This window comes from Cynara cardunculus (assembly GCF_001531365.2).
Source record: "Cynara cardunculus var. scolymus isolate 2C chromosome LG 1, CcrdV1, whole genome shotgun sequence".
NCBI classification, from domain to species: domain Eukaryota; kingdom Viridiplantae; phylum Streptophyta; class Magnoliopsida; order Asterales; family Asteraceae; genus Cynara; species Cynara cardunculus.
Window position 1 is genome coordinate 5,189,488 of NC_037528.1, and position 22,161 is coordinate 5,211,648.

The 22,161-nt window shown below is 32.5% G+C and overlaps 2 protein-coding genes across 3 annotated transcripts; one reads left to right on the top strand and one right to left on the bottom strand.

Annotated features, from left to right (window-relative positions):
• Positions 1 to 222: 222 nt before the first annotated feature.
• LOC112501150 (probable serine/threonine-protein kinase PBL7) lies at positions 223 to 4,233 on the top strand. Its single transcript, XM_025104823.1, has 5 exons — positions 223 to 416; positions 1,689 to 1,882; positions 2,360 to 2,549; positions 2,864 to 3,255; positions 3,723 to 4,233. The coding sequence occupies exons 1-5, from the start codon at positions 326 to 328 to the stop codon at positions 4,005 to 4,007; spliced, it is 1,152 nt and encodes a 383-aa protein (XP_024960591.1). The 5' UTR covers positions 223 to 325; the 3' UTR covers positions 4,008 to 4,233.
• Positions 4,234 to 4,470: 237 nt separating this feature from the next.
• LOC112501137 (ecotropic viral integration site 5 protein homolog) lies at positions 4,471 to 13,655 on the bottom strand. Of its 2 annotated transcripts, XM_025104815.1 has the most exons (19): positions 13,531 to 13,631; positions 13,307 to 13,400; positions 11,977 to 12,046; positions 11,072 to 11,698; positions 10,792 to 10,977; positions 10,585 to 10,698; positions 10,351 to 10,409; positions 10,141 to 10,207; positions 9,973 to 10,024; positions 9,758 to 9,850; positions 9,528 to 9,611; positions 9,005 to 9,402; positions 8,011 to 8,072; positions 6,775 to 6,844; positions 6,282 to 6,362; positions 6,090 to 6,191; positions 5,783 to 5,907; positions 5,068 to 5,188; positions 4,471 to 4,892 (listed from the first exon to the last, which is right to left on the bottom strand). In XM_025104815.1, the coding sequence occupies exons 2-19, from the start codon at positions 13,360 to 13,362 to the stop codon at positions 4,716 to 4,718; spliced, it is 2,544 nt and encodes an 847-aa protein (XP_024960583.1). In that variant the 5' UTR covers positions 13,363 to 13,400; positions 13,531 to 13,631; the 3' UTR covers positions 4,471 to 4,715. The 2 variants fall into 2 exon arrangements, with proteins under 2 accessions (XP_024960583.1, XP_024960575.1); XM_025104807.1 differs by having other exon boundaries at positions 13,307 to 13,655.
• Between the last annotated feature and the right edge of the window lie 8,506 nt (positions 13,656 to 22,161).

Genomic DNA, 22,161 nt, shown 5'->3' on the forward strand with positions numbered 1-22,161 from the left:
TTATCGTATCATATCGAAATAAATTAATAAATTATTTTTATAAGTAATCCAAAAACACCCGTAAAATGTTAATTGAAAAGATAAATAGATGAAGACATATGGAGGAATTTACATTATATACCAGGACAAAAAGCAGTGATGCAACAAGACAAATAAGCAAAAATGATTAATAAAACCATAAGGGACACTCCATTGAAAGAGTAATGTAGATCTCTCTCTCTCTCTCTCTCTCAATATTTTCAACTCTCTCTCTCCCCCTCCCCCTCTCTCTCTCTCTCTAAAGAGGGTGAAGTCTGTGTGTTTTGGAGAGGGGAAACAAATACAAATGGGTTGTTTATTCTGCTCTGAGAAATCCAAGAAGAAACCTAAATTTCAGCAAAACAAGAAGCCAGAAGATCAGATCTCATCAACTTCAGGTAACCAAAATCCAAATATTTTCAACACATAAATCAAAATTGTGGGAAACCCATTATCAACATTGTTTTCTTTCATCAATCCAATTGCACCACTTGTTTATTTCTTCTTCTCTTCCCAATTCCCAACTTTTCATTTGTGGGGTTTAGTTTGGGAGTTCATTTCTTTTTCATATTCATGTGTTTTTTTAAAAGGGTATGCTTTAAGTTGCATAAATAATCTGTGGGGGCTGATCTGATATGACCTAGCTAGTTTGATTTTTAGGCATTTAGCATTTTAAATCTCTGTTTGTGCCCTTGAATCTTGATTATCATTTGGGTTGCCACTGGAAGAACAACACAAGTGTGTTGGTCAGTATTAGTTGAATCATTTGAAGGTCCCTTATGGTACTGGGTTGTTAATAAAATAGTAGGGTCATCAATTATTATTATTATCAGTTTCAATTGTGAATTATTTGTCATGATTTCCAATTATATGAATCATAGGTATTACAATTCACATACTTACAATTATGTCTTTGGTAATGGAATTTAAATTTAGGGTTTAAATTTTTTCCCCATATAAGAATACAATGAAGGCAGTATTTCTAATGCATCCAAACTACCCATGGTTGTATGTGTTCTATAAATGTATCTTCACAATGCTAGGCATCAATTATATCCACTTTCGCGGGTTGGGTTCATTCGCGTCTACCCTTTAATTCCGTTCTTGATTTTGCATTTTGTGGCTTCCTTATTCATTTGTTACATCAAGTAAATGGGAGTCCCAGACCCTACTTTCGAGTGAAATATATACAGAGTTCGTTTGGTTTGGTTTGTAGATCGAGTAAATGGGATTCATAGAACAAAATGGAAACTTGATTTGAACTTCTGTAAGAAAACAATTACAAGATTATGCAGTTAGCAGATATAATAAGATCCTGTAGGCAAGTTGCAGAACCACATAATAGTTACTGTGTTTGATCTTTTCATTTCCTACGATTACTTACAACTTTGTGTTTTTAGTGATCCCAACACGAAAATGTTAAAAGGTGGAAACTTTAAGACATTTGTAGTCTGTTTTTTGAACTTTATGATTGTCAATTTTTAATGATTGTGGTAGTATTTCTGCTTTCTGAATCTTCTAGATTGTACAACCCTTCTTGTGTTCATTCAATTTCTGTACTTTTTCTATCAAATTCTGTATTTTTTCTATCAAATTCTGTACTTTTTCTATCAAATTCTGTATTTTTTCTATCAAATTCTGTACTTTTTCTAAAGCATGCTTGTTTTCAGATAAATTGAAGATCAACTCTGCTCTGGGTATAAATAAAGAAGGTTTGAAAGATGGAGGATCTACACACATTGCAGCACATACATTTACATTTCGTGAATTGGCAGCTGCTGCCAAGAACTTTAGAGCAGATTGTCTTTTGGGTGAAGGAGGCTTTGGAAGAGTATATAGAGGGCGGTTGGAGAGTACCAATCAGGTTTGTCGAATCTATCAAGTTCCATTGATCATTACACCATATGTTTCTCCATTTGTTGACGCTGTTCTAGGACAAGATTGACGAAAATGGTACTCTTTTTGGTACAGAAAAAAGTTGACTATTAATATACGGTTATCATACTTCCTTGCAAGTATATATAACTTTTTTCAATGGGACTTGAAAATTAGTATGCTTGGAACCATAAATATTTTGAGAACCGTGAGAACCAATTACCAACTATTTATGAATTATTCATAACGAATATACCTAAATATTCATGAATGTAATGTATTTTCATTCTTCATGATATTCACAATAATTATGTTTCACTATATTCATCATGAATGATTCTTGAATAGTTGGTTCTTATGGTCTCAACATATTTATTGTTCTCAAATGGACTTGCCTAGTTACCCCTATTTACATAATATATAATCTTTGTTTCATATCCTGAGGGGTTAATGATATTTTGTGCAGGTTGTGGCAATCAAGCAACTCGATCGTAATGGTTTGCAAGGAAACAGGGAGTTTCTTGTCGAAGTGCTGATGTTAAGCCTTCTTCACCACCCTAACTTGGTGAACTTAATTGGATATTGTGCCGATGGAGATCAAAGACTTTTGGTTTACGAGTACATGCCACTAGGATCATTGGAAGACCATCTACACGGTACATCAAAAATCATCTTCCAAAATAAATATCCTCGTTTCTATTTTAGTTTGTCTCAAAATAAGTGTCTACTTTTAAAAGCAAGTGACTACTTTCCAATTCTACCCTTAACTATGAGATGGAGAAATTCAATACTTCCTCTATTATTAAGGGTAAAATTGTCATTTAATTAATTAAAAAGTGTGATAGTTACACATTTCTAAAACTGTGTTTTTTTCATTGTGGACATTTATTTTGGGACAGAGAGAGTGTCTTTGTCCTTTTATAACGTAGGGCTTGTTATGCTTAATCTTGTATTTCTGGTTAACATTCAGATCTACCTCCTGATAAACAACAACTTGACTGGAACACACGAATGAAAATAGCTGCTGGTGCGGCAAAAGGGTTGGAATATTTGCATGACAAAGCTAGTCCTCCTGTTATTTATCGTGATCTAAAATGCTCAAACATTTTGCTCGATGAAGACTATAATCCAAAACTCTCTGATTTCGGATTGGCCAAATTAGGACCTGTTGGTGACAAGACTCATGTGTCAACAAGAGTGATGGGGACTTATGGGTATTGTGCTCCGGAGTACGCTATGACCGGTCAACTCACACTCAAATCGGATGTTTACAGTTTCGGAGTCGTTCTTCTTGAAATCATTACCGGAAGAAAGGCAATTGACCATTCAAAAACTGGTTGTGAACACAATCTTGTTGCTTGGGTAAGAAACAAAACAAACCTTTTCTTTCTCTTCTCGTTTTGGCCACGGATTTAAGCTTATTGGAAAAGCCCATTTGATTAGACAAAAACTAGCTTATAAGCTACCTTTGTTTTTAAAACTACTTCAAGTAGCGTTTCAACGAGCTTTAGGATTTTTTTTTCCTTCACTTTTTTTCCCAATTATACCCCTTGTATTTTTTTTCAATGAATTTGTCAACATGATTTTACATTGTTATCTAGTTTATCAGCTAGTTTCTACGAAACATGACTGGTTTATCAACTACCTTATCAGCCAACAACTGGTTTTTCAGGTAACAACTAGTTTTTAACCAACAGCCACTTTTTCAGCCAAGAATAAGCTTATAAACTAGTTTGCCAAACTTAGCAATTGTATGTTTTTGTAGCTTGTGCCTGTGTAAATGTATTTTGAAGTTTGTTGACCGTCAAAGAGTAAAACTCCAATTGCAGGCACGGCCGTTGTTCAAAGACCGTAGGAAATTCGGACAGATGGCAGACCCGATGCTCCAAGGACAGTACCCTGTAAGAGGTTTGTATCAGGCACTTGCTGTGGCTGCAATGTGTGTACAAGAGCAGCCAAATATGCGGCCAGTGATCGCAGATGTAGTTACAGCCCTCACGTATCTTGCTTCTCAAAGATACGACCCGCGGGCCTACCAGCCTCAAACGGTGCGTACAGGCTCGGGCTCGTCCACCCCTAGAACACGAAGAAACAGCGATGCTGCCACCAGGTGAAAGATGGGTATTCTGCTAACAAGAAATATGGGACTCTTTTGTGTTTATATGGGAACACATGCTGCTGGGAATGTTTGGTTATTCTTTTCACCTTTGTTTCTGTCTCACCATTCTTTTTTTCTTCATTTTCACCTGAATTTTTGTGTTTCTTTATCAAAGGATTGGAGATTCATGTAATTAGCAGCTCTATATAAAAGATTAGCAGTCAATCTGGCTTTTTGAGTCTTGCAAATGGTGAACATAAAAGATTAGTAGTTGGTCAATATTTTTCATGGTATCATAGCAGGATTCAATATGCAAAACCCAAGGCTAAAGCTAGCTTATTCAGAAAGTCTCTTGTTAATCCACTTGTTGATGTTAGCAAGATTCTTGGGGGCAGTAATTATGATGATGAGGCTCGTGATGAGATCACACTAAACCAAACGAGCTTGGTATATCTCACTCGGAGGTGGGGTTTTGAAAAAGCAGATCAAACCAGAACAAAAATATAAGAAATTCCCAAGTTTCTTTTTACATTTTTCAGTTCAAGCGAACTAGGGTTTTATTAACAACTAAAGAAACAAATGGCTAATGAGCTATATGCAAGTTATAGAAATTGTATCAAAGAACAAAAATACATGCTAATCTATGCTTCTCTCTGAAAACCAACATGAACACAACAAGATATTTATATGTTTTTTCCTTAACTTTATGTATACATAATTTCATCTACTTACCATCTTCATCAGCCAACGATACCTGCTCCATTTCATGACCATCTATAATGTTTTCCTGCACACCTTTTGAGTTTTGTTCATCGGCCTGCTCTTCTGCTAGCTTCACAGCTTTCGGGTTTTGTTCGTCACCACTAGTTTTTACATCGACCTGCTCTTCTGCTGGCTTTGCCTGTAGTTTCAGGGAAATCACTAAAATCAAACCAAGCCAAACCAAACTAACCCAGTAAAACCCAATCAAATTAAGGTCTTTTTTTAGGATGGATGGGGTTGAATTGTAAGAAGACATGACCTCTACCTAAAAGAGTAGAGCGGCTGTTTTCAGGGAAATCACTAGATTTACTAACCTTATTCTTGTCACGCCATCCGAGCCCAAATGGTCTAGATAACAGACTAATCTTTCTTGCAGGTATTTCTTGAGAGAGTTCTTGACTTGTTCTTATTGCAGAAGAATCTTGATTTGCAGATCTACATGAAAAAACAAAATTAATTGTTCGTAACAGGAACAAAATATTAAACCACCATAAACAGTTTTGTGATCAAATTTGTTTTTTGTTGTTAAAGTGAAAGGGGATTTGAACCCGCTACCTCTAAGGTGTTGCTACCTAGGAGACAATGAAAGCTTGATGGTATTAGGAAAGCATGACTGTTTGTCAAGGCCTCTAAAATAAACTTCCAAGATGAGAAAATAGCGAAATCTTCTGGACCCCAACAATAGCATCGTTGTTTCTGATGATTACAATGTGAAAATGCTCTATCCATCTCAAGAAAATTACAATGTTTAGTTCGAAACATGGTTTAAGAAAAATGTTTGATTCTTTGTCAAATATCTAAAATACGGTTGAACAAAGACAAACTAAATGAATCTTATTCACTCTAACCAATAACATATTTTATTTACGGTCATAATTGGAAAAATGCACCCCATACATTCAATTTTTGGAAAGAAAAAAGATGTTGCAATTTTTATTGGACGGAAGGTTTAAGTAGTCGTAATCTGAAAAAAGAACTTTATGAAGATGTAAGATAATGCAACTTTCATGAGATATAGGGAGTTGTTACCTTGGAGAAGGCTGTGCCTTATTTTGGCCAGACTGGTATTGCAAGGTTGCCTCCAACATTGATTCTGCCATAACCACTCTTTTCTCCATTTCAGCAAGGGAAGCCGTTGCTGCTTCATATTTTTCCTAAATAACGCAAAAGTTTTAAATCAAATATTTAGTTGTTTTTTTATGTTCAGTTGGTAATTAACCCCACTTTTATTAATTTTGATATAATATAAAATTTAGGGGGGGGGGGGGTTTAAAACAGTACATAACATGATCCAAGTATTCATTATGGTACTGTAAAATTATAATGTAGGACTTACCTGAAGCACTGCAGTGGCATATCTCTGGGCTGCGGCATCTTGCTCAGCATATCTGCGAGCATCTTCTGTTACCTTTTGCTCTTGCTCTACCCGCATCAAAACCTTTAGAATAACAATAATGTAATTACTATGCAAAACTTTTATGTAATCAAATGTCAATCGACATTATAACATAAAGCATCAAATTAAAACCTGAAGCATGGCGTTCTCTTGTTCCTGCTTGTCAGCAAGGGCTTGTTGTAGGTCAGCAATATCTCGTTCCAATTGCTCAACCTATGGTATCAGAGTAACAATCTTAAAGGTGGTGGAATCAATCAAAGAATCATACTACTGGTTCATCCAAAGCTATCCACCCAGCAAAATTATGATAATAAACCCACAAGAGGATGTGATCTTTATTTCATTATACAAAGATCTCAAATAAGCACATCCTAAATGAAGCGACGACATTTTGGACCAATATACTTGCCTTTTTATTGCAAGCTAACCATTGTTCTTGTGAAAAGAAGACAAAAGAAACACTCTGGTTTCCAAGAAATGTTATACTTGCATGTTCAAAATCACCCATTCATACAATAAAGGTGTTTTTGCATGACAATGACTTATTTGCAACAAATAGCCATAAGTTAACCATTCTCACAAAAAAAAAGCACAAGGCTCCTTGGTCAAAGTTCTTGTAGCATACCTTTGCACTTAATTCTCGACGATTATCCTGCTTGACCATCTCCATTAAGGCAGTTTCCAACTCTTCAGCTCTGGTGAGAAAAGGAAACATTAGACCAACTTTTAAGATAGCAAATTTAATTTGGTGTAGACTAAATATTATTCCAGAAAAAAGTGCAAGTACATATATTAAGTGTGGTATTAAACTGAAATTAATTATTCTATATTGAACGCAAACGTGTCGAAGTTTATGTGTTATATCTGGACCATAGAATAGACCTCCATATACGATAACAAATACATTAAGTACTGGTATCCCTTATAAGCATATATTCTGTGATGTCCACGAACGTACATATTGTTCCAAGAACCACCCCCAAGTGTATATTATACTAATATATGGATCCAACAAAAATACTACTCCATCCGTCCCAAAAAAAATGCAACATTGGAGAATATGATAAAAATCTTTGACTTACAATCAGAAACTCAAGATAGCACTTAGACAAGATTGAGAAAACTTGTGGACTGCAATCAATCTCACGTAGCAAATAGAAATATTAAATGGGAATCTTTTTTTAAAGTATATGTAAACATCGATCGATTATAGTGGACTTCTTGGTGGTCTCCTCTGGCCATGTTTAAATCCAGTGTCGTTTCTATCTCTTATTTACTTCTGTCAAGTTATTTTATTTGTTTGTGGTCAATTGTTGTTTCCATTGCGATTTCGAGTTTATCATTTCTGCATTACATGCTATGTTCGAGTTTATTTTGGGTCTTGGGCGATTTCAACTAAGTTTCTACTCGATTTCGATCTCGGTTTTCTGGGTTGGATCGAGTTTGGTGTGGTCAATATTTGCAACAGTAAATATACTTATATTCGGCAGATTAACTCACACACACTTCTTGTCTTTGGAGAGACTTGAACCTCTAAGGTTGGGTTACAAGGCACCGCTAGGCCAAAGGCCCTTTGGTTAAATTGGAATCTTTCCTAAATGGAAAGGAAACATTCTTTTTGGGACAACCTAAAATGGAAAGTGTTAGAATTTTCTTGAGGTGGAAAAAGTAAACAATACCAATACTTGTTTGGAGATAGCAAGAGAAAATGATGCAGCAAAAATGCAAGACAAAAAGAAATTCTATGTCTAATAGAGGTCAAGTACCATGAGAGATGATAAACATAAAAGTATCTTTCATCTTTAATTGCTTAATTCGTGTAATGTATAAGAAAGATCAAGGAATAATCAATTACACTGACCTGAGTATGGCAGATCTTTTTTCCTCTAGTATTTTGCACAGCTCATTCTTCAGCCACGCCACCTACGGAGCACAATTTTGGAATTGAGAAGCCATCAGAAACTCGAGCGATAATTAGCAGCACAACACGCCAACTAATATTAACATACTCTTCAATATGTACTACTACTATTATATTTACTTCTCTATTTTTCCTTGTTCACTTGTTCAGTTGGTCAACAAAATACATGAAAACTCTTATTTTGCAGATAAAGGACTGGCGCTTGAGATGAGATCGCTGTTTCATAATACAGTATCTCATCCTTATCTGCTGCCTTGCATCTATGGCAGAAAGCATAATGCCCTGTAAAAGACTGAAAATATACTCATGATAAAAACAAGTTTTCATACAAACAAGTAGGATAACTCATGTCAATCATGTGCATACCGTCTTTCTTCAGGTTTTCACTTTTCAACCCAATGAATGGTGCGAACAGCTATTTCAGGTAGCTCCATTAGTTTTTCTCCTAAAGTACAGGTCCAAATGCATCACATGATGGTCAACTAAAATGCAATCACAAAAACCATGATATAGGTGCTTGCACTTTGCTTTCTCACTTGTGAACTCCTAACACACGTCAACCAACTCTGTATTTTATGATGTTGTCTATATGATCCTATTTAATGACACTTTGGTTGTAACATGCTGATGAAAATTTAACAAGCATATTATGGTTCAGTGGCCCTCCTTTTTTAACTATAATTAAGAACTTAAGCTTACTCGCTGTTTCATATCTGCAAAGTGATGCCCCTCTATTTCTATCCCAGTTTGCAACTGGGAGCAGGGGAACCTAGAGTTCATATTAGCAATTGACAAACTTGTCTAGCTTGTAGATTGTAGAAGCATGTGCGACTTAACAAGAAAGTTGAATAAAAACAGTGAAAAGCAACACAATATTGATTAACGTACAGTGCCATTTGAGTATGTACTACGTAGGAAAAGGAGGCTGAGTAACCTGTTCTTGAAGATCTGGAACTGAATTAATCTCCACATCCCCTGACACCCCCATATATGACTCATCCGCATTAGAAGACTCGGAATTATTTCGTGATAATGCACCATTTGTCATTTTATCCCCTGTCTGACCTGTTTTATTTTCTTTGAGACCATAGAGCTTGGATACCAAACCCTGAGAATCTCTCCACATATTAAGTCCCTTTGATCTTTCCTCAAGAGCAGCTTGTACAGCTGGTCGATGTTTGTTTCTCAATTCTCGTAGTCTCTCCTCATTGACATTTTGATAACCCATGCAAGCTGTCAAGACAAGTTGACTGCTATCGAAAGTTGATCCAGCTAGTGACTGCAGCAGAGTAACAGCATCTCCAGCATCCTTTGTTGTGACTAATGCAGGTCCTGCACAAAACTGAACAAACTTAAGTTGCAATTTCTAGAATTATCAAAAACAAAAGAAAAGATACTGATCCATGTATCCTCAATACATATCAAGAGCAATGAAACAGAGAAAGAGAAGACAGTACCATATAACTCCATCAAAGAAAGGGCTGTTCGGAAGAGCATGACACGATTCCCTTGAAACAGAAGCACATCCCAGACACGGAGAACTGAAGGGAAGAGAAAGCAGCCAATAATTAGTATACAAGTCCACGAAGATGGGAAAATTATAGGAACCATAAGCTAAAATCTCTTTGTTTGTGTTCTTGATTAATAAACATAAATGAATTATGGCTCATGAAACGAAGAACCTGACCACTTTCCCAGGGAAGCATATTCATAAATATGGAAAGGAACCATGGTCCAGATACCCATGCGATCTGGACTCCTAGGTAATCTAGATGGTTAACTGCATCAGATTATCAAGAGGCATCAGAAACTAGGAAAAGATGTCATGTTAAGATGAAGAAAAGGAGTAGGAGAAAGGATCAACATATAGTACGGAAATATAGATGATATATGAAAACAAACCCAATTTAGGAAACCTCTCACGCACCAACTCCTCAAAAACAAGCTGATCAACCTGAGAAGAACCACGGTGCAATATATAAAATAGTCCACCCTCTAATCATCTTCATGACCAAACATGGAGGGATTTACAAGTTCACTTAGTGTAGAAGGAAAAGACAGCATAATTACCTGGGACTCTATCATTTCCTCGGAATAATAGCCCTCAAAATAATCATCAAGAATACCCATTAAAGCCCTGAGATTAAATTGTGATATGATGAGCATTTCTGAAGCATATTAAGCTTCATTAGCTACAAATGTTGTACATATATGAAAAGAATTTAATATATTCTTCAGGCAACTGGGAAGGGTAAACATTTGATTTCGGCTCAGACCCACCAAAAGGCATTTTCTTCAGGCATCAGAAGCAGTAATAAGCCGGCGAAGAAATTCATGGCCTGCATGCAATCCAACAGATTAGTGTTATTAAGCACCTTAGCTACATTTACATAAACAAGTGTAGTTAAAATCTATATACCACTTGCTCACAAGTCAATAGGAATATTTGCAAAATACAAAATTAGTTGTCAGATGAGTTGACTGGTTATACAAAACATGTCCAAATATATGTACCTGGCAATAGCCAACACAGGGGTTATGGCGAGCATATGCCGTGAGTAAACGTCTCAAAGCATTTCTACCACCCTCGTCCAAAGCGGGATGACCTGGAAAAGTCCGAGGCAAGTCCTGTAGAAAAGGAATAGCATCTAGGATTTGAAATCATTAAAAAACACAGCACCATAGCAGGCTTATACTAAAGTATACTAGTTAGGTGATGACCTTTTCAATCTGTCCTTTCCATTTTTCAGGTACATCTATGGAGTCAGTCTTCAACAACTTACTTGCTTCATCTACTTCTGAAATTTGATGTTCCACACTATTATCATTCTTACTATCAGAAAGTAGAAGATTCTGATAATAATTCTTAATGTGGCGAGCCTTGACACCCACAAAAGCTTGCCAGAGCTGCAATTACAAGTGGTGAATTATATGTAGAATGAATCTAATACTTGGAAATCCTACATCAATACAGGAACCAGTTGAAGTTTATGCAGCCTACCTCTCCCCTAAGAGCCATTGGCACTCCCCCTTGGACAAGAAACTCCAACTCTTCTTTCCAAGGAATTGAAGATTCTTGGGGGACGGCATTGCTAGTAGCACCTGGAGTTGGGGCACTGACACCATCACTTGAAGGGACCTCTGGAGTTGGTTCTGACTCTGACCTCTCCAAGTCGTAAAACACATCCTCAGAGTCTTCTTCTGCTCCTGCTTTTGTAGGTTTAGCATCTTCGAGAGAACCAAGATTTTCAGCTCCATTATCTTCTTCTGTTCTTGTCAAACTGATCTTTTTCTTAACTCGGTCATTCATCATATCCTCAATGGCTCGAAGTGATGGCCTAATTCGAGTCCATATCTGGGCCCGATGAGTTTTACTCTCGGTCATTTGAGAAAATTCGTCCTCTTGAGCTTCAGGTACGTTTAAATCATCATGGGCAGTCTTCTCATCACTCAAGTCAGCTCCTTGTGGGGACTTATCAGAGCCATCATTAGCTTCCTTCCCAGAAGCAACGGAAAGTGAAGCTGCCCTATCTTTCTCTGCAGATGAGCCATTCACAGGCAGCTGTGCACACTCTGACTGCCGTTCTAGAAAGTCCTTCCACCTATCTGATCGTTCCTCCTCTTCCTCCTAAAATCATGAAAATGTGACAGGTTTTACATTATAAAGTGTTTGAATAAGTTCAACTTTATCCAAGTGCTAACAGATCAGGTTCATGGAATAGAATGATGTCCAGAAACCATTTTATTTTATCACAAATGACATTCAAAGTGATGTACAGAGGAATAAACCTCAACTTTTCCTACCATAAAAAGTACTTGACACAAAGAAACTTTCTCAGCAACCAAGGGTAAAGCTCCTATCAGGATATAAAATGTATATAAGTAATAAGATGGAGAGAGCAAAACCTTGTAAATAGTTGCATATTCACGGTATCTCTGTACATGTTGAGGTCTCACTGGAAACCCATAGGCGTCTCTGTCCAACAACAACAAAAATCATCGGTTTCCAATCAAATAACCTTTCTGATCGTACAGCTTTTGATCATTTCAAAATCCAAACAACAACTAAAACCACACCTGAAAACTACACTGCCTATCAACAGTCACAAAATAGAAATGAACCCACACCTTGGATTGCCCTCTAACGATTGGCCATTGAGATTAGAAAAAACAGCATATAGCGAAAAAACACCAGGTACAATTTATAGTGTTCAGCATTGAGTCACACAGTCACAACCCCACTAGAAGTATTAGCTATTAAGAACATATTTGTTTAGAGCAGTGTATATGATTTTTAGTTTTCAAAAGCATACTTTACTCGATAAATACATTATGCATCATGTTTTTTATTTGTATTATTAAATAAAAATATGTTAACCATTATATGAAGAAGTCCGGTATCAAGTAGTTTCGGATACAGATATAACTATATCCACATCTGCTTGCTGCAGATATGGGTCATTTAAATTGGAAACAAATACGGATGGAATATGGATACATGGATTTTTGGATATCCATTTAGAAAGCTACACCAAGGTTGTTCAAACTGTAGTACTTGTTACTCCCTGTCTCGTTAGAAACGCTAAAATTTCCGTTGTGGAATTTCACCATGGAAGCAACAAGATCGTATTGAAAGATATTTAAAACAACCAAATCAACAGTTAAACATTTTCAATAACCAATGCATCAAGATCATGTTGCAGAAACCATTAATCATTGAGAGACAGAAACATATACTTCGTGTGCTGTGAATTTTTTTCTCTTAAAAAGCTAAAGTTTCAACTGTTCAAAGTATTCTTTAACTCTTCTAAAGTTAAAAAGTATTCAGGTTGGCATCAAAAGGCCGAGTGTGGCTCTTTTATTCGAAAAGAGGGATTCCTAGAGCACAAGATCGGCCCCAAAATAAATTAATCCTAAAATTTGCCAACTCACTATTCATCCAAAAGTTAATCAAGTAGGCGTATCATTCATTATTAAAAAAAATCGAAATCATCCTTAACCAAGATCAGGATTCAAGAAACCCTTTCTATAAACTTAGTAAGTTCCAATGTCACATTACACGATCCCAGCATTACAGTATTATGTTACAAGTAAACGAAAACAAAAACAGCATAACCTTAAGTAAGCATAGCAGCAATAGAAGATATAGATCGAACATTAAACATCGAAAAAAGGGGAAGAAAATCCAACAGCCTAAGAAAAAGGAGGCAGATATAGTTGAAACCACAGATTATACCTCTTATGTTCGAAAGCGACAAGAGGGGGATTCAAGATTGGTGCTTTGGCCTTCATTATCGGAGATTTGTTCGATCTGGTTCCGAAGTTCCACCCTACCGACAAGCGAGTGTACAGATATAGATAGATATATAACTGCTGATTGTATAGCAAAGTGTAGTAGTAATAGTTGCTAGTTGGATGAGAGAGATGGAGTCGGAGATCACGTGGAAAAGCCGAAATTACCGTCTCACGTTATGCACTGGTTCTATACAGTCTACATGTGCTTCATTTCTTCACACGAAACTCCATTTTCGGATCCAAAAAGCAAACTTTGGGCTCATTCTTTGTTTTCTTCGACTTTGACTCCCCTTTTCCGCCATTCCTTTTTAGAGTAAATTAAGTGAAAATTTGGATTGGGTCCCTAAATCAAATAATTACATGTATGGCTATTGTAGTTTATTTTTTATAGATTGAGTCCCTTACACTAACTCTGTTAACTTTTGTTTTGTTAACTTAGGGGCAATTTAGTTGGTTTAACTTTTTGTCTCATTTTTTGTCAAAAATAATATATTACATATCATATTAATATATTTATTATATTATAATAATTATATGATATTAAAACTATCACCACCATCCACACCTGCTGCGTGAACTCCTCCCCTAAAACATCACTTGTCGACATTCTCAATCTTCTGCAGAGTCTCCCTCCACTCACCACCATACTCCATTGTTCACCACCACACCTAAACAACGTCCCCTGTTAGCACCTCTATCTTCTCCATCGTCTCCCTTGGCAATTCATCGGCTTCACTAAAGACCCATTTTTTGCCCTCCCCTTCGTAGTCCAAAAACATGCTTCAATACACTAAGAACCTTTCTATCTCTATCACCATCCATTCACTTTACTTTTCATATCCAAAGACCACATTCCACTCAAATCAATCTGTAACATTGTGTCATCATCCAAAAACAACACATTTTTTTAAGCTTTAGGAAGGTTGTACGAAGGAAGAAGACTATGGGTTTTGAAACCAAAAATCCTTCGACGTAGGTGATGCTATCGAGATCTATTTGTTTGTAAATAAAAATTTTGCAAAAATAAAAAATGAATTCTATACATTATCCATATAATATAATTGATGGGGAAGGCAGGAGATCTGTTGGAGTTCGCCATCTTTTTGTGAACCCCCAACGCAAGAACCCACTTTTCTTGCAATTTCTATAAATCCCCTTAATCTAGTTGACGTGTATGGTGAGAATGTAAAGACTGCCCTGCTTCCTTCCATTATTGATACAAAACTCGATCCATCATTGTTAGCTCGAATAGGTTCAAAGATTGAGTAGATTTTGAGAGGGCGGTGAGTGACATGAAGATGGGGAGGAAGGAGGGCGGTGAAGAAAAGGGAAGGGTCGGCAGGGACTTCATTGGGGGGGAGGACGATATGTTGGTAGGCATATCTATACTACCTTATAAAACAAATTTATCAAAAGTCTTAAAAACAATTTTTAATGCACAAAATCTTAAAAACAACTCATAATACATTAAATACTACTACTTTATGCACATTATTACATTTTCTTTTCATGTTCCCAATATACTTTTGACACCTTTCACTCATACATTCACCCTCTCATACCTCTATGTATTCTCCTCATCCCCCAAGGTGAGATTCAAATTAATATTTATCTTGAGTTTCTCTCATTCATCTCTTATTCATTTCTCATTCAATTGCTCTAGAACTCTCAGTCTCGCTCTCGATCTCTTGATTCTTTGCTCTTGTTGTAAATTGAACACATTTGTGGAGTCATTTAAATATGTTAGATTTTAAATATATTGGATTTTAAACTGTTATACAATTTTTTTCATCGATAGACTGTAATTGGAACCATAACTTCTATATATTCAAATTGTATTAATAAGTAAAGACCAAGTGTAACTTATATTTTCGTTAAATCTTCTCTAATAAAATCAGTGAAACTTGAAAATCGTTAAAATTCACGACTCCCGCCGCATTGTGCAGGTACACAACTAGTTATGTTTTTAAGGAAACATATAAAAGGACAACATTTCCCTTAGCTTAATGGAACAATAGTTAGTTAAGTTAGGGCAAGGGACCCAGCCCGTAATAAAAGTGAAACCACAATGACTATAGATGTAACTATTTTGTTTGAGGGACCCAATCCATAATTCACACATAACCATAGGGACGAAATCAGAAATTTACACTTCTTTTTAATATTGATACTATAATAAAAAAATTAAATAAAGAAAATAAATGTTTTGATATTGGTTAAAAGATCTACCGATATGTGTAAGAAAAATTTTAAATAAAAAATATTTAATTTATTTATTTTCTAACAGATTTTATAAATAGTTTCGTAAAATAGAAAAGAAGGGATAAGATAAATCATTTCGAATTTAAAGAATTTTCTCAAATTTACGATAAGTGAAGAAAAATGATTATTTAATTTTTTTCATCAATGAAATTGAGGGGGTGTTTGGGATTGCTTATTTAAAACAACTTATATTTTTTTATAAAAGTGTTTATTAACTTATGTGATATTAAATCGGAGTTCTGTAAAAAGTGTTTGGATTAGCTTATAGCGGTACCAAAAAGCAATAAGTTAATAAGTTGTTTTTTAGTGTTTGACAAATTTTGCTTATATATGTAAAATGACTAAAAATGACAGTTTTCTATATAATAATATTTTTTATTATTAACTTATTTGATTTTTTAACATGTAAAAATTTATTTTTCATCATTTATAATAATATTTTTGACAAAAATTTATATCAATAAGATTAATAATTAACAAACATAAATAAAACAAAGTTAAACTGGTAAACTGGTAATAAACAGTTTTTCATAAGTCAAGAAGAATTAACTTAGCAAAAACTGTTTATTATCGGTTTGGCACCGGTGTAAACAGTTTTTTTTTTCTTTACCCAAACACTAAAAAACAGCGTATCTCTAGTGCCAGACTGAAATAAGTTAAAAAACAGTTTTGATAAACAATCCCAAACACCCCTCAATGTATTATTATTTTATCAGAATGGTATTAGTACAATGTAGCGAGACACATTTTGATTTTAATATTTTATTTTATTTTTTATCTCAGTCGATGTTATAGTATGGTCTTATGTGATTTTGAAAAAGTGATGATATTTTTATTTTTGAATAAAATATGAATTTGAAAATATCATAAAATTTTGACAAAAATACATCAAAATTAGTATCAAACTAACTATTTAAAATTCTTATTTTTTGTGTAAATTTTTTATTCAATTTTTTATTATAATTTAATTTAGATTCAATAACGAATTAATTTATATTTGGTTTAATAATATAATTTTCTTATAAAGATAATAATCAATTATTTTTTTAGAACTCGATAATTATCTTATTTATATTTTAGATTTTTTATATTTTAAAATGAGATGTTTATCTCTATTTGATTATGTTTATCCGCAGTTAGTTACACGAATTCAAACATGTAATTTTAATAAGTTGTACTTACGCATAATTTACTTGTAATTTTGAATTTTAAGTAATATGTATCAATATACATTACTTTATGCATAAAAAATAGCTTTTAAAAGTTTTTGTCAAATGTTTTATAATATAGTGTAGATATAATCCTCCAAGAATGTAAAAAGTACCCCGGTAACCTTCATCTTTTCAAGAAGCAAATCACCATCCGCAGACACTAAACATCCTGCAAAATGAAAAATAAATAAATGAATATAAGGCTAAACAATAACCAATTAAGATCGATCAATACTGATTTTGATATCTTTTAATATTTAAGTTGTTGAGTTGACAATAATATGATATAAATAAACGAGTTGGGTTGGTGAAGTAAGAGAAACTTAAACATGTAAGCCTCTCCGGCCGAGTCGATTACATGTTTAAGTTTCTCTTACTTCACCAACCCAACTAGATAATCCAGGTTCTTGCCTTTTGGTCAGATAATCAAATTTTCGAGTATTCTTCATAACAACAATCAGAAATGTTTTGTACTGGTTTCTTTTCTCACCCAGATAAAATAAATATCAACTGTTTTTTCAAGCAAGACTTTTACAGTAGATGTCAATCTCTATAAGCAGAATTTTGAATACATATGCAACATTCAAGTGTAGCATTTTCAACATTCAGACTTTGCAACAAGGTGTACTTGTTTAACATTTTCAAAATTTAAGAAGCAGAGGAAGGGTCAACATAAAACTGAAAATATATTGGGTTTGTTGTTTCGTTTGTTTTTAGTAAGATCCAAAATAACAATCATAAACTTATGCTTGCTAAAATTTTCTATAATATTTTGTATGACAATAAAAGTTAAGCAACAAAATGGCATTTGATTAAGCGGTATGTGAGTCTTTGGCTTTTTAGGAGGTCAATGGTTCAAACCTCACAAAATGTGAAGAGGATGTATGAATTTATTTGTTACACTTAGTGAATTTGTCATACATAAATTTTATATGCTTCAAAAAAAGGTTAAACAAGCAATGTCATCCAAAAAGTGTAAAGGAGGTAACACCATGCGTTTTTATGAACTTTTGTCACACCCCACATACCTGGGTGGAACCCAAGTTCTAACGACAACTCTTATAAATAGAGGCCCCACAAATGCAACACTCGTGACCTAGGTTTGATATTTTTTTTTTCTCACACGCTTTTTCAAAAGCCGAGGGTCTTCACCTGACCCCCTAAGTGGGATATATCAGGATAGTTTAGTTTGGTTTGGTGATCCGTGGATCATATGTCTTAATTGCAACCTTAACAAATATTAACTTTTGTTAATTCAAAAACATTAAAATCAAAATTAATGATGTTGATGGTGACTTGTATCTACATAGACATAATTTGTACATTTATTTAGATTTGTCAAGTTATGTATGGGTCTTTTATAATACATAATCGTTTAAGGCCTTTTGTAATAGGAAAAAATTCAAAAAAACCCAACAAACTTTATCATTTTGAATGGTTTAGTCCATAAACTATTTTTTTTAAATGAAAAACCATTAAACTTCCTCTTTTGAATGAAAAACCATTAGACTTTCTCATTTTAATTAATTAATCTCTTACCATTATTTTAATAAATGAACCATTGCACTTTCAAAAATTGGTTACCTATATTATCTTAACCCAAAAAAGTTACATTAACCGACTAGTAACAGTTTGACAGTTTATTTAACTTTTATAAAAAAATCAGGGTATTAATCGTTCAAAATGTGAAAGTTTAATTGTTTTTTCAATAAAAAAAATAATTCAGAGACTTAATCATTCAAAATGATAAAATTTAATGATTTTTTAATGCAAAAAAAAAAGTTTAAAAACTAAACCATTCAAAATTAGAAAGTTCGTTGAGTTTTTTTAGACTTATAATTCTTAGAAATTTATGATATTCTATAATATTATTAGACTCCATATAAAATATATATATGATATTTTATGATATTATTAAATTAAAAAATATTCAATAACGAACTTTTTTTGAAGTTATTGATGAGAATTTATAATTGATATAATTTGCAATAAAAATAAACTAATTTGTTAATGTATTTTAGTTAATATATGAGTATGTATTTTGAATACGACAAAGATGTTAAATTTAAAACAAAAATGTAAATGATATAAAACAAATTAATTCATAGGCATTCATGATATTTAATATTATGAATAAAACTTAAAAATATTCAATATTGAGCTCATTTTGAATGTATTGACGAGACAATTATATGACATAACTTGTAAAAAATAACTGTTTTTAGTGCATTTTAGTTCATATACGATTATTTGTGTTAATATAAGAAAAAGTAGGGGAAAAAATAAGGGATATAAAATAAATTAAATAACTAATTATAATGGTATAAAATGTAATTTACAAATTAAAAATAATATAATTTTTAATATATGGAATACGTGGAAATTTGTGCAACTTTACAGTTTTATACACTTAACATAGTAAATTGTACCTCTTAAAAATTTCAAAATGACTAAAACTCTCATTTTATAATACAGTATAAATATAGAAATAATATAGAAATATATAGCAAAATGTTCATTCATTACATTTATACTATATTATAAAACATTTGACAAAAATTCTTAAAACCATTTTTTATGCATGAAGTATTGTTTATTGATACATATTACTAAAAATTTAAGATTACAAATAAATTGTGCGTAAGTATAACTTATTAAAGCTTCATGTTTGAATTTGTGTAACTAACTGCAGATAAACATAATCAAATAGAACTAAACATCTTATTTTAAATATAAAAAATCTAAAATATAATTAGGACAATCATTGAGTTATAACAAAATACTTAATTATGATCGTTATAAAAAATTATATTATTAAACAAAAAAAAAAATGAATTAAAGAAATACACAAAAAAGGAGAAATTTTAAATATTTAGTTTGGTACCAATATCAATATATTTTTTAAAATTTTTTTATGATATATCTTCATATTTATATTTTATTCAAAAATAAAAACATTATCGTTTTCTCAAAATTACATAAAACCGTATTATAACATCGACCGGGACAAAAAATCAATAAAACGAAACATTAAAATCGAGATGTATCTCGCTAATTAATAATTATTTCTTTAAAACTCTTAAAAAATTTGGCTGCTTTTTTATTATTTTCTTGTAAAAAATGACTAGCCAGGTAAAACCCTTAAATAAATATAATTTTATTATTATTATTTAATGTCAAAGGTTACGTGCATTTAAATATGAACAAACACATTAAATACATGGTGAGTATATAATAATCAGTTGCTCTTCAAACTTTCATTAGGCTTGGAACAAAAATGAAATTTCAATATGTCATTTTGGTGTTGCAGTTCTTGATCGTTGCTACTGGTAAGTCTTTCATACTTCAAACTAAACACTTTTATATAATCTGATGTGCATTTTATTTGGTTAATAACAGTTTCAGAAGAAAAATCAATGCTTCTTGATACGAGGCCTCTTGATCGTGATTCTTGTGAAGTCATGAAGTGGTCGGGGACATGCCTTGATAGCAAATGTTCAGATGCGTGCATAAGAAGCGGTTATATCGATGGAAAATGTAAATCCGATGGGTGTTATTGTAAGATACCATGTAGTTTTTCTTCACAAGTAAATGTAAACATGCCTCCCCCGGTATGATATATATGTAATCTTGCAATAAACTGAATGATAATCGAGTTGATTTTAATTGTTATTCTTCATGTCTTGTGGATTATGAACACAACACACAACTCCGGAAAATAAAATGATTTGCTTGCAGTAATGTGTGTGTGTATGCACAATCATTTGTTAACCGATTTGAGTCTTTCATTTTTTTAATCAACGGTTGTGATTAAGTGGAAGATTATAATTTGATAAAAAAAAATTAAGTTAATTGGTATTAAATGAAGATCATTTTTGGAACAAATTGTTTTTATTTTTAAAAGATAAACATATTTTATTTTTGAAAGTTAATCAATAATAATATTTAAATGACTTTTTTGTTTTTTTGAAGATAATCATGCTTTATTTTTTTGAAAATAATCAATAATAATATTTAAATAATTTGTGTTTGAAGGTAAAATAAAAAAATTCATAAGTGAAACCAGAAAGTGAAACAATGGTTTTTGTTTAAATTTCATAGGTGAAACAAAATAATCAAAGTTTATATGTGGAACCAAAAAGTGAAACAATGATTTTTGTTTAAAGTTCATAAATAAAACCACATAATTAAAGTTCATACGTGAAACTTAGAAATGAAACAATGACTTTTTATTTAAAGTTTATAGGTGAAACCAAATAATATTAGAGTTCATAGGTGAAACTAAAAAATGAAAAAAATATTTTTTGTTTAAAGTTCATAGGTGAAACCAGAAAATGAAACAATGATCTTTATTTAAAGTTTATAGGTGAAACCATAAAGTGAATGTGATAATTAAAGAAGTTTAAACAAGTTCATAGGTGAAATCGAAAATTTCATAAGTGATTGAGATAATTAATATATATGATATTTAAATAATGTAACAATTAATTGAATAAAATATTTAAAAAATGTGATACCAATAATGAAAAAGACAAAAATATTCCGATCAACAAAGTTTATACTATTTATTTAGTTAATAAAAAAATTATCTTTCATATATATAGATAGATGGTTGGTTTCTTATGAGCCCAACAACATTTACATGAAAAAATATAGTGAAACATGCCAAGGGTGCTTGCTTCTTGTGAATGTTGAGTTTTTTTTTTTTTGGAAAAGTTTAAAAAATTCAATGGACTTTAATGTTTGGAATGATTAAGTCATTAGACAATTTTTTGGAACAAATAAGTCATTGGATATTCCAAAACATGTTAAATAACTCATTGGACAATTTTTTGGAACAAATAAGTCCTTGGACAATTTAAAACATGTTAAATAACTCATTGGACAATTTTTTGAAACAAATAAATCCTTGAACAATTTAAAACATGTTAAATAACTCATTGGACAATTTTTGGAACAAATAAGTCTTTGGACAATTTTTGGAACAAATAAGTCCTTGGACAATCCAAAATATGTTACATAACTTCTTGGACTTTTCTAAAACATGTTGGATACATTCTTATGACTTGTACAACTAGTTAAAGTGGTAAAATAGTGGAAAAAAAGTCCAAAAAAACCCCAATGAACATTCATATTTTGAACGGTTAAGTCTCTAAATATTTTTTGAACAAAAAAGTATTTAGATCTATAAAATTAAACAAATATAACAAAAAAATATTTACATTTACAATAAATAATTACATTTAAAAAAGATTTTTGATAAGATTTATTTTAATTAAAATAATTATATTTTTTTAATTAAAATAAATTTCATCAGTAATCA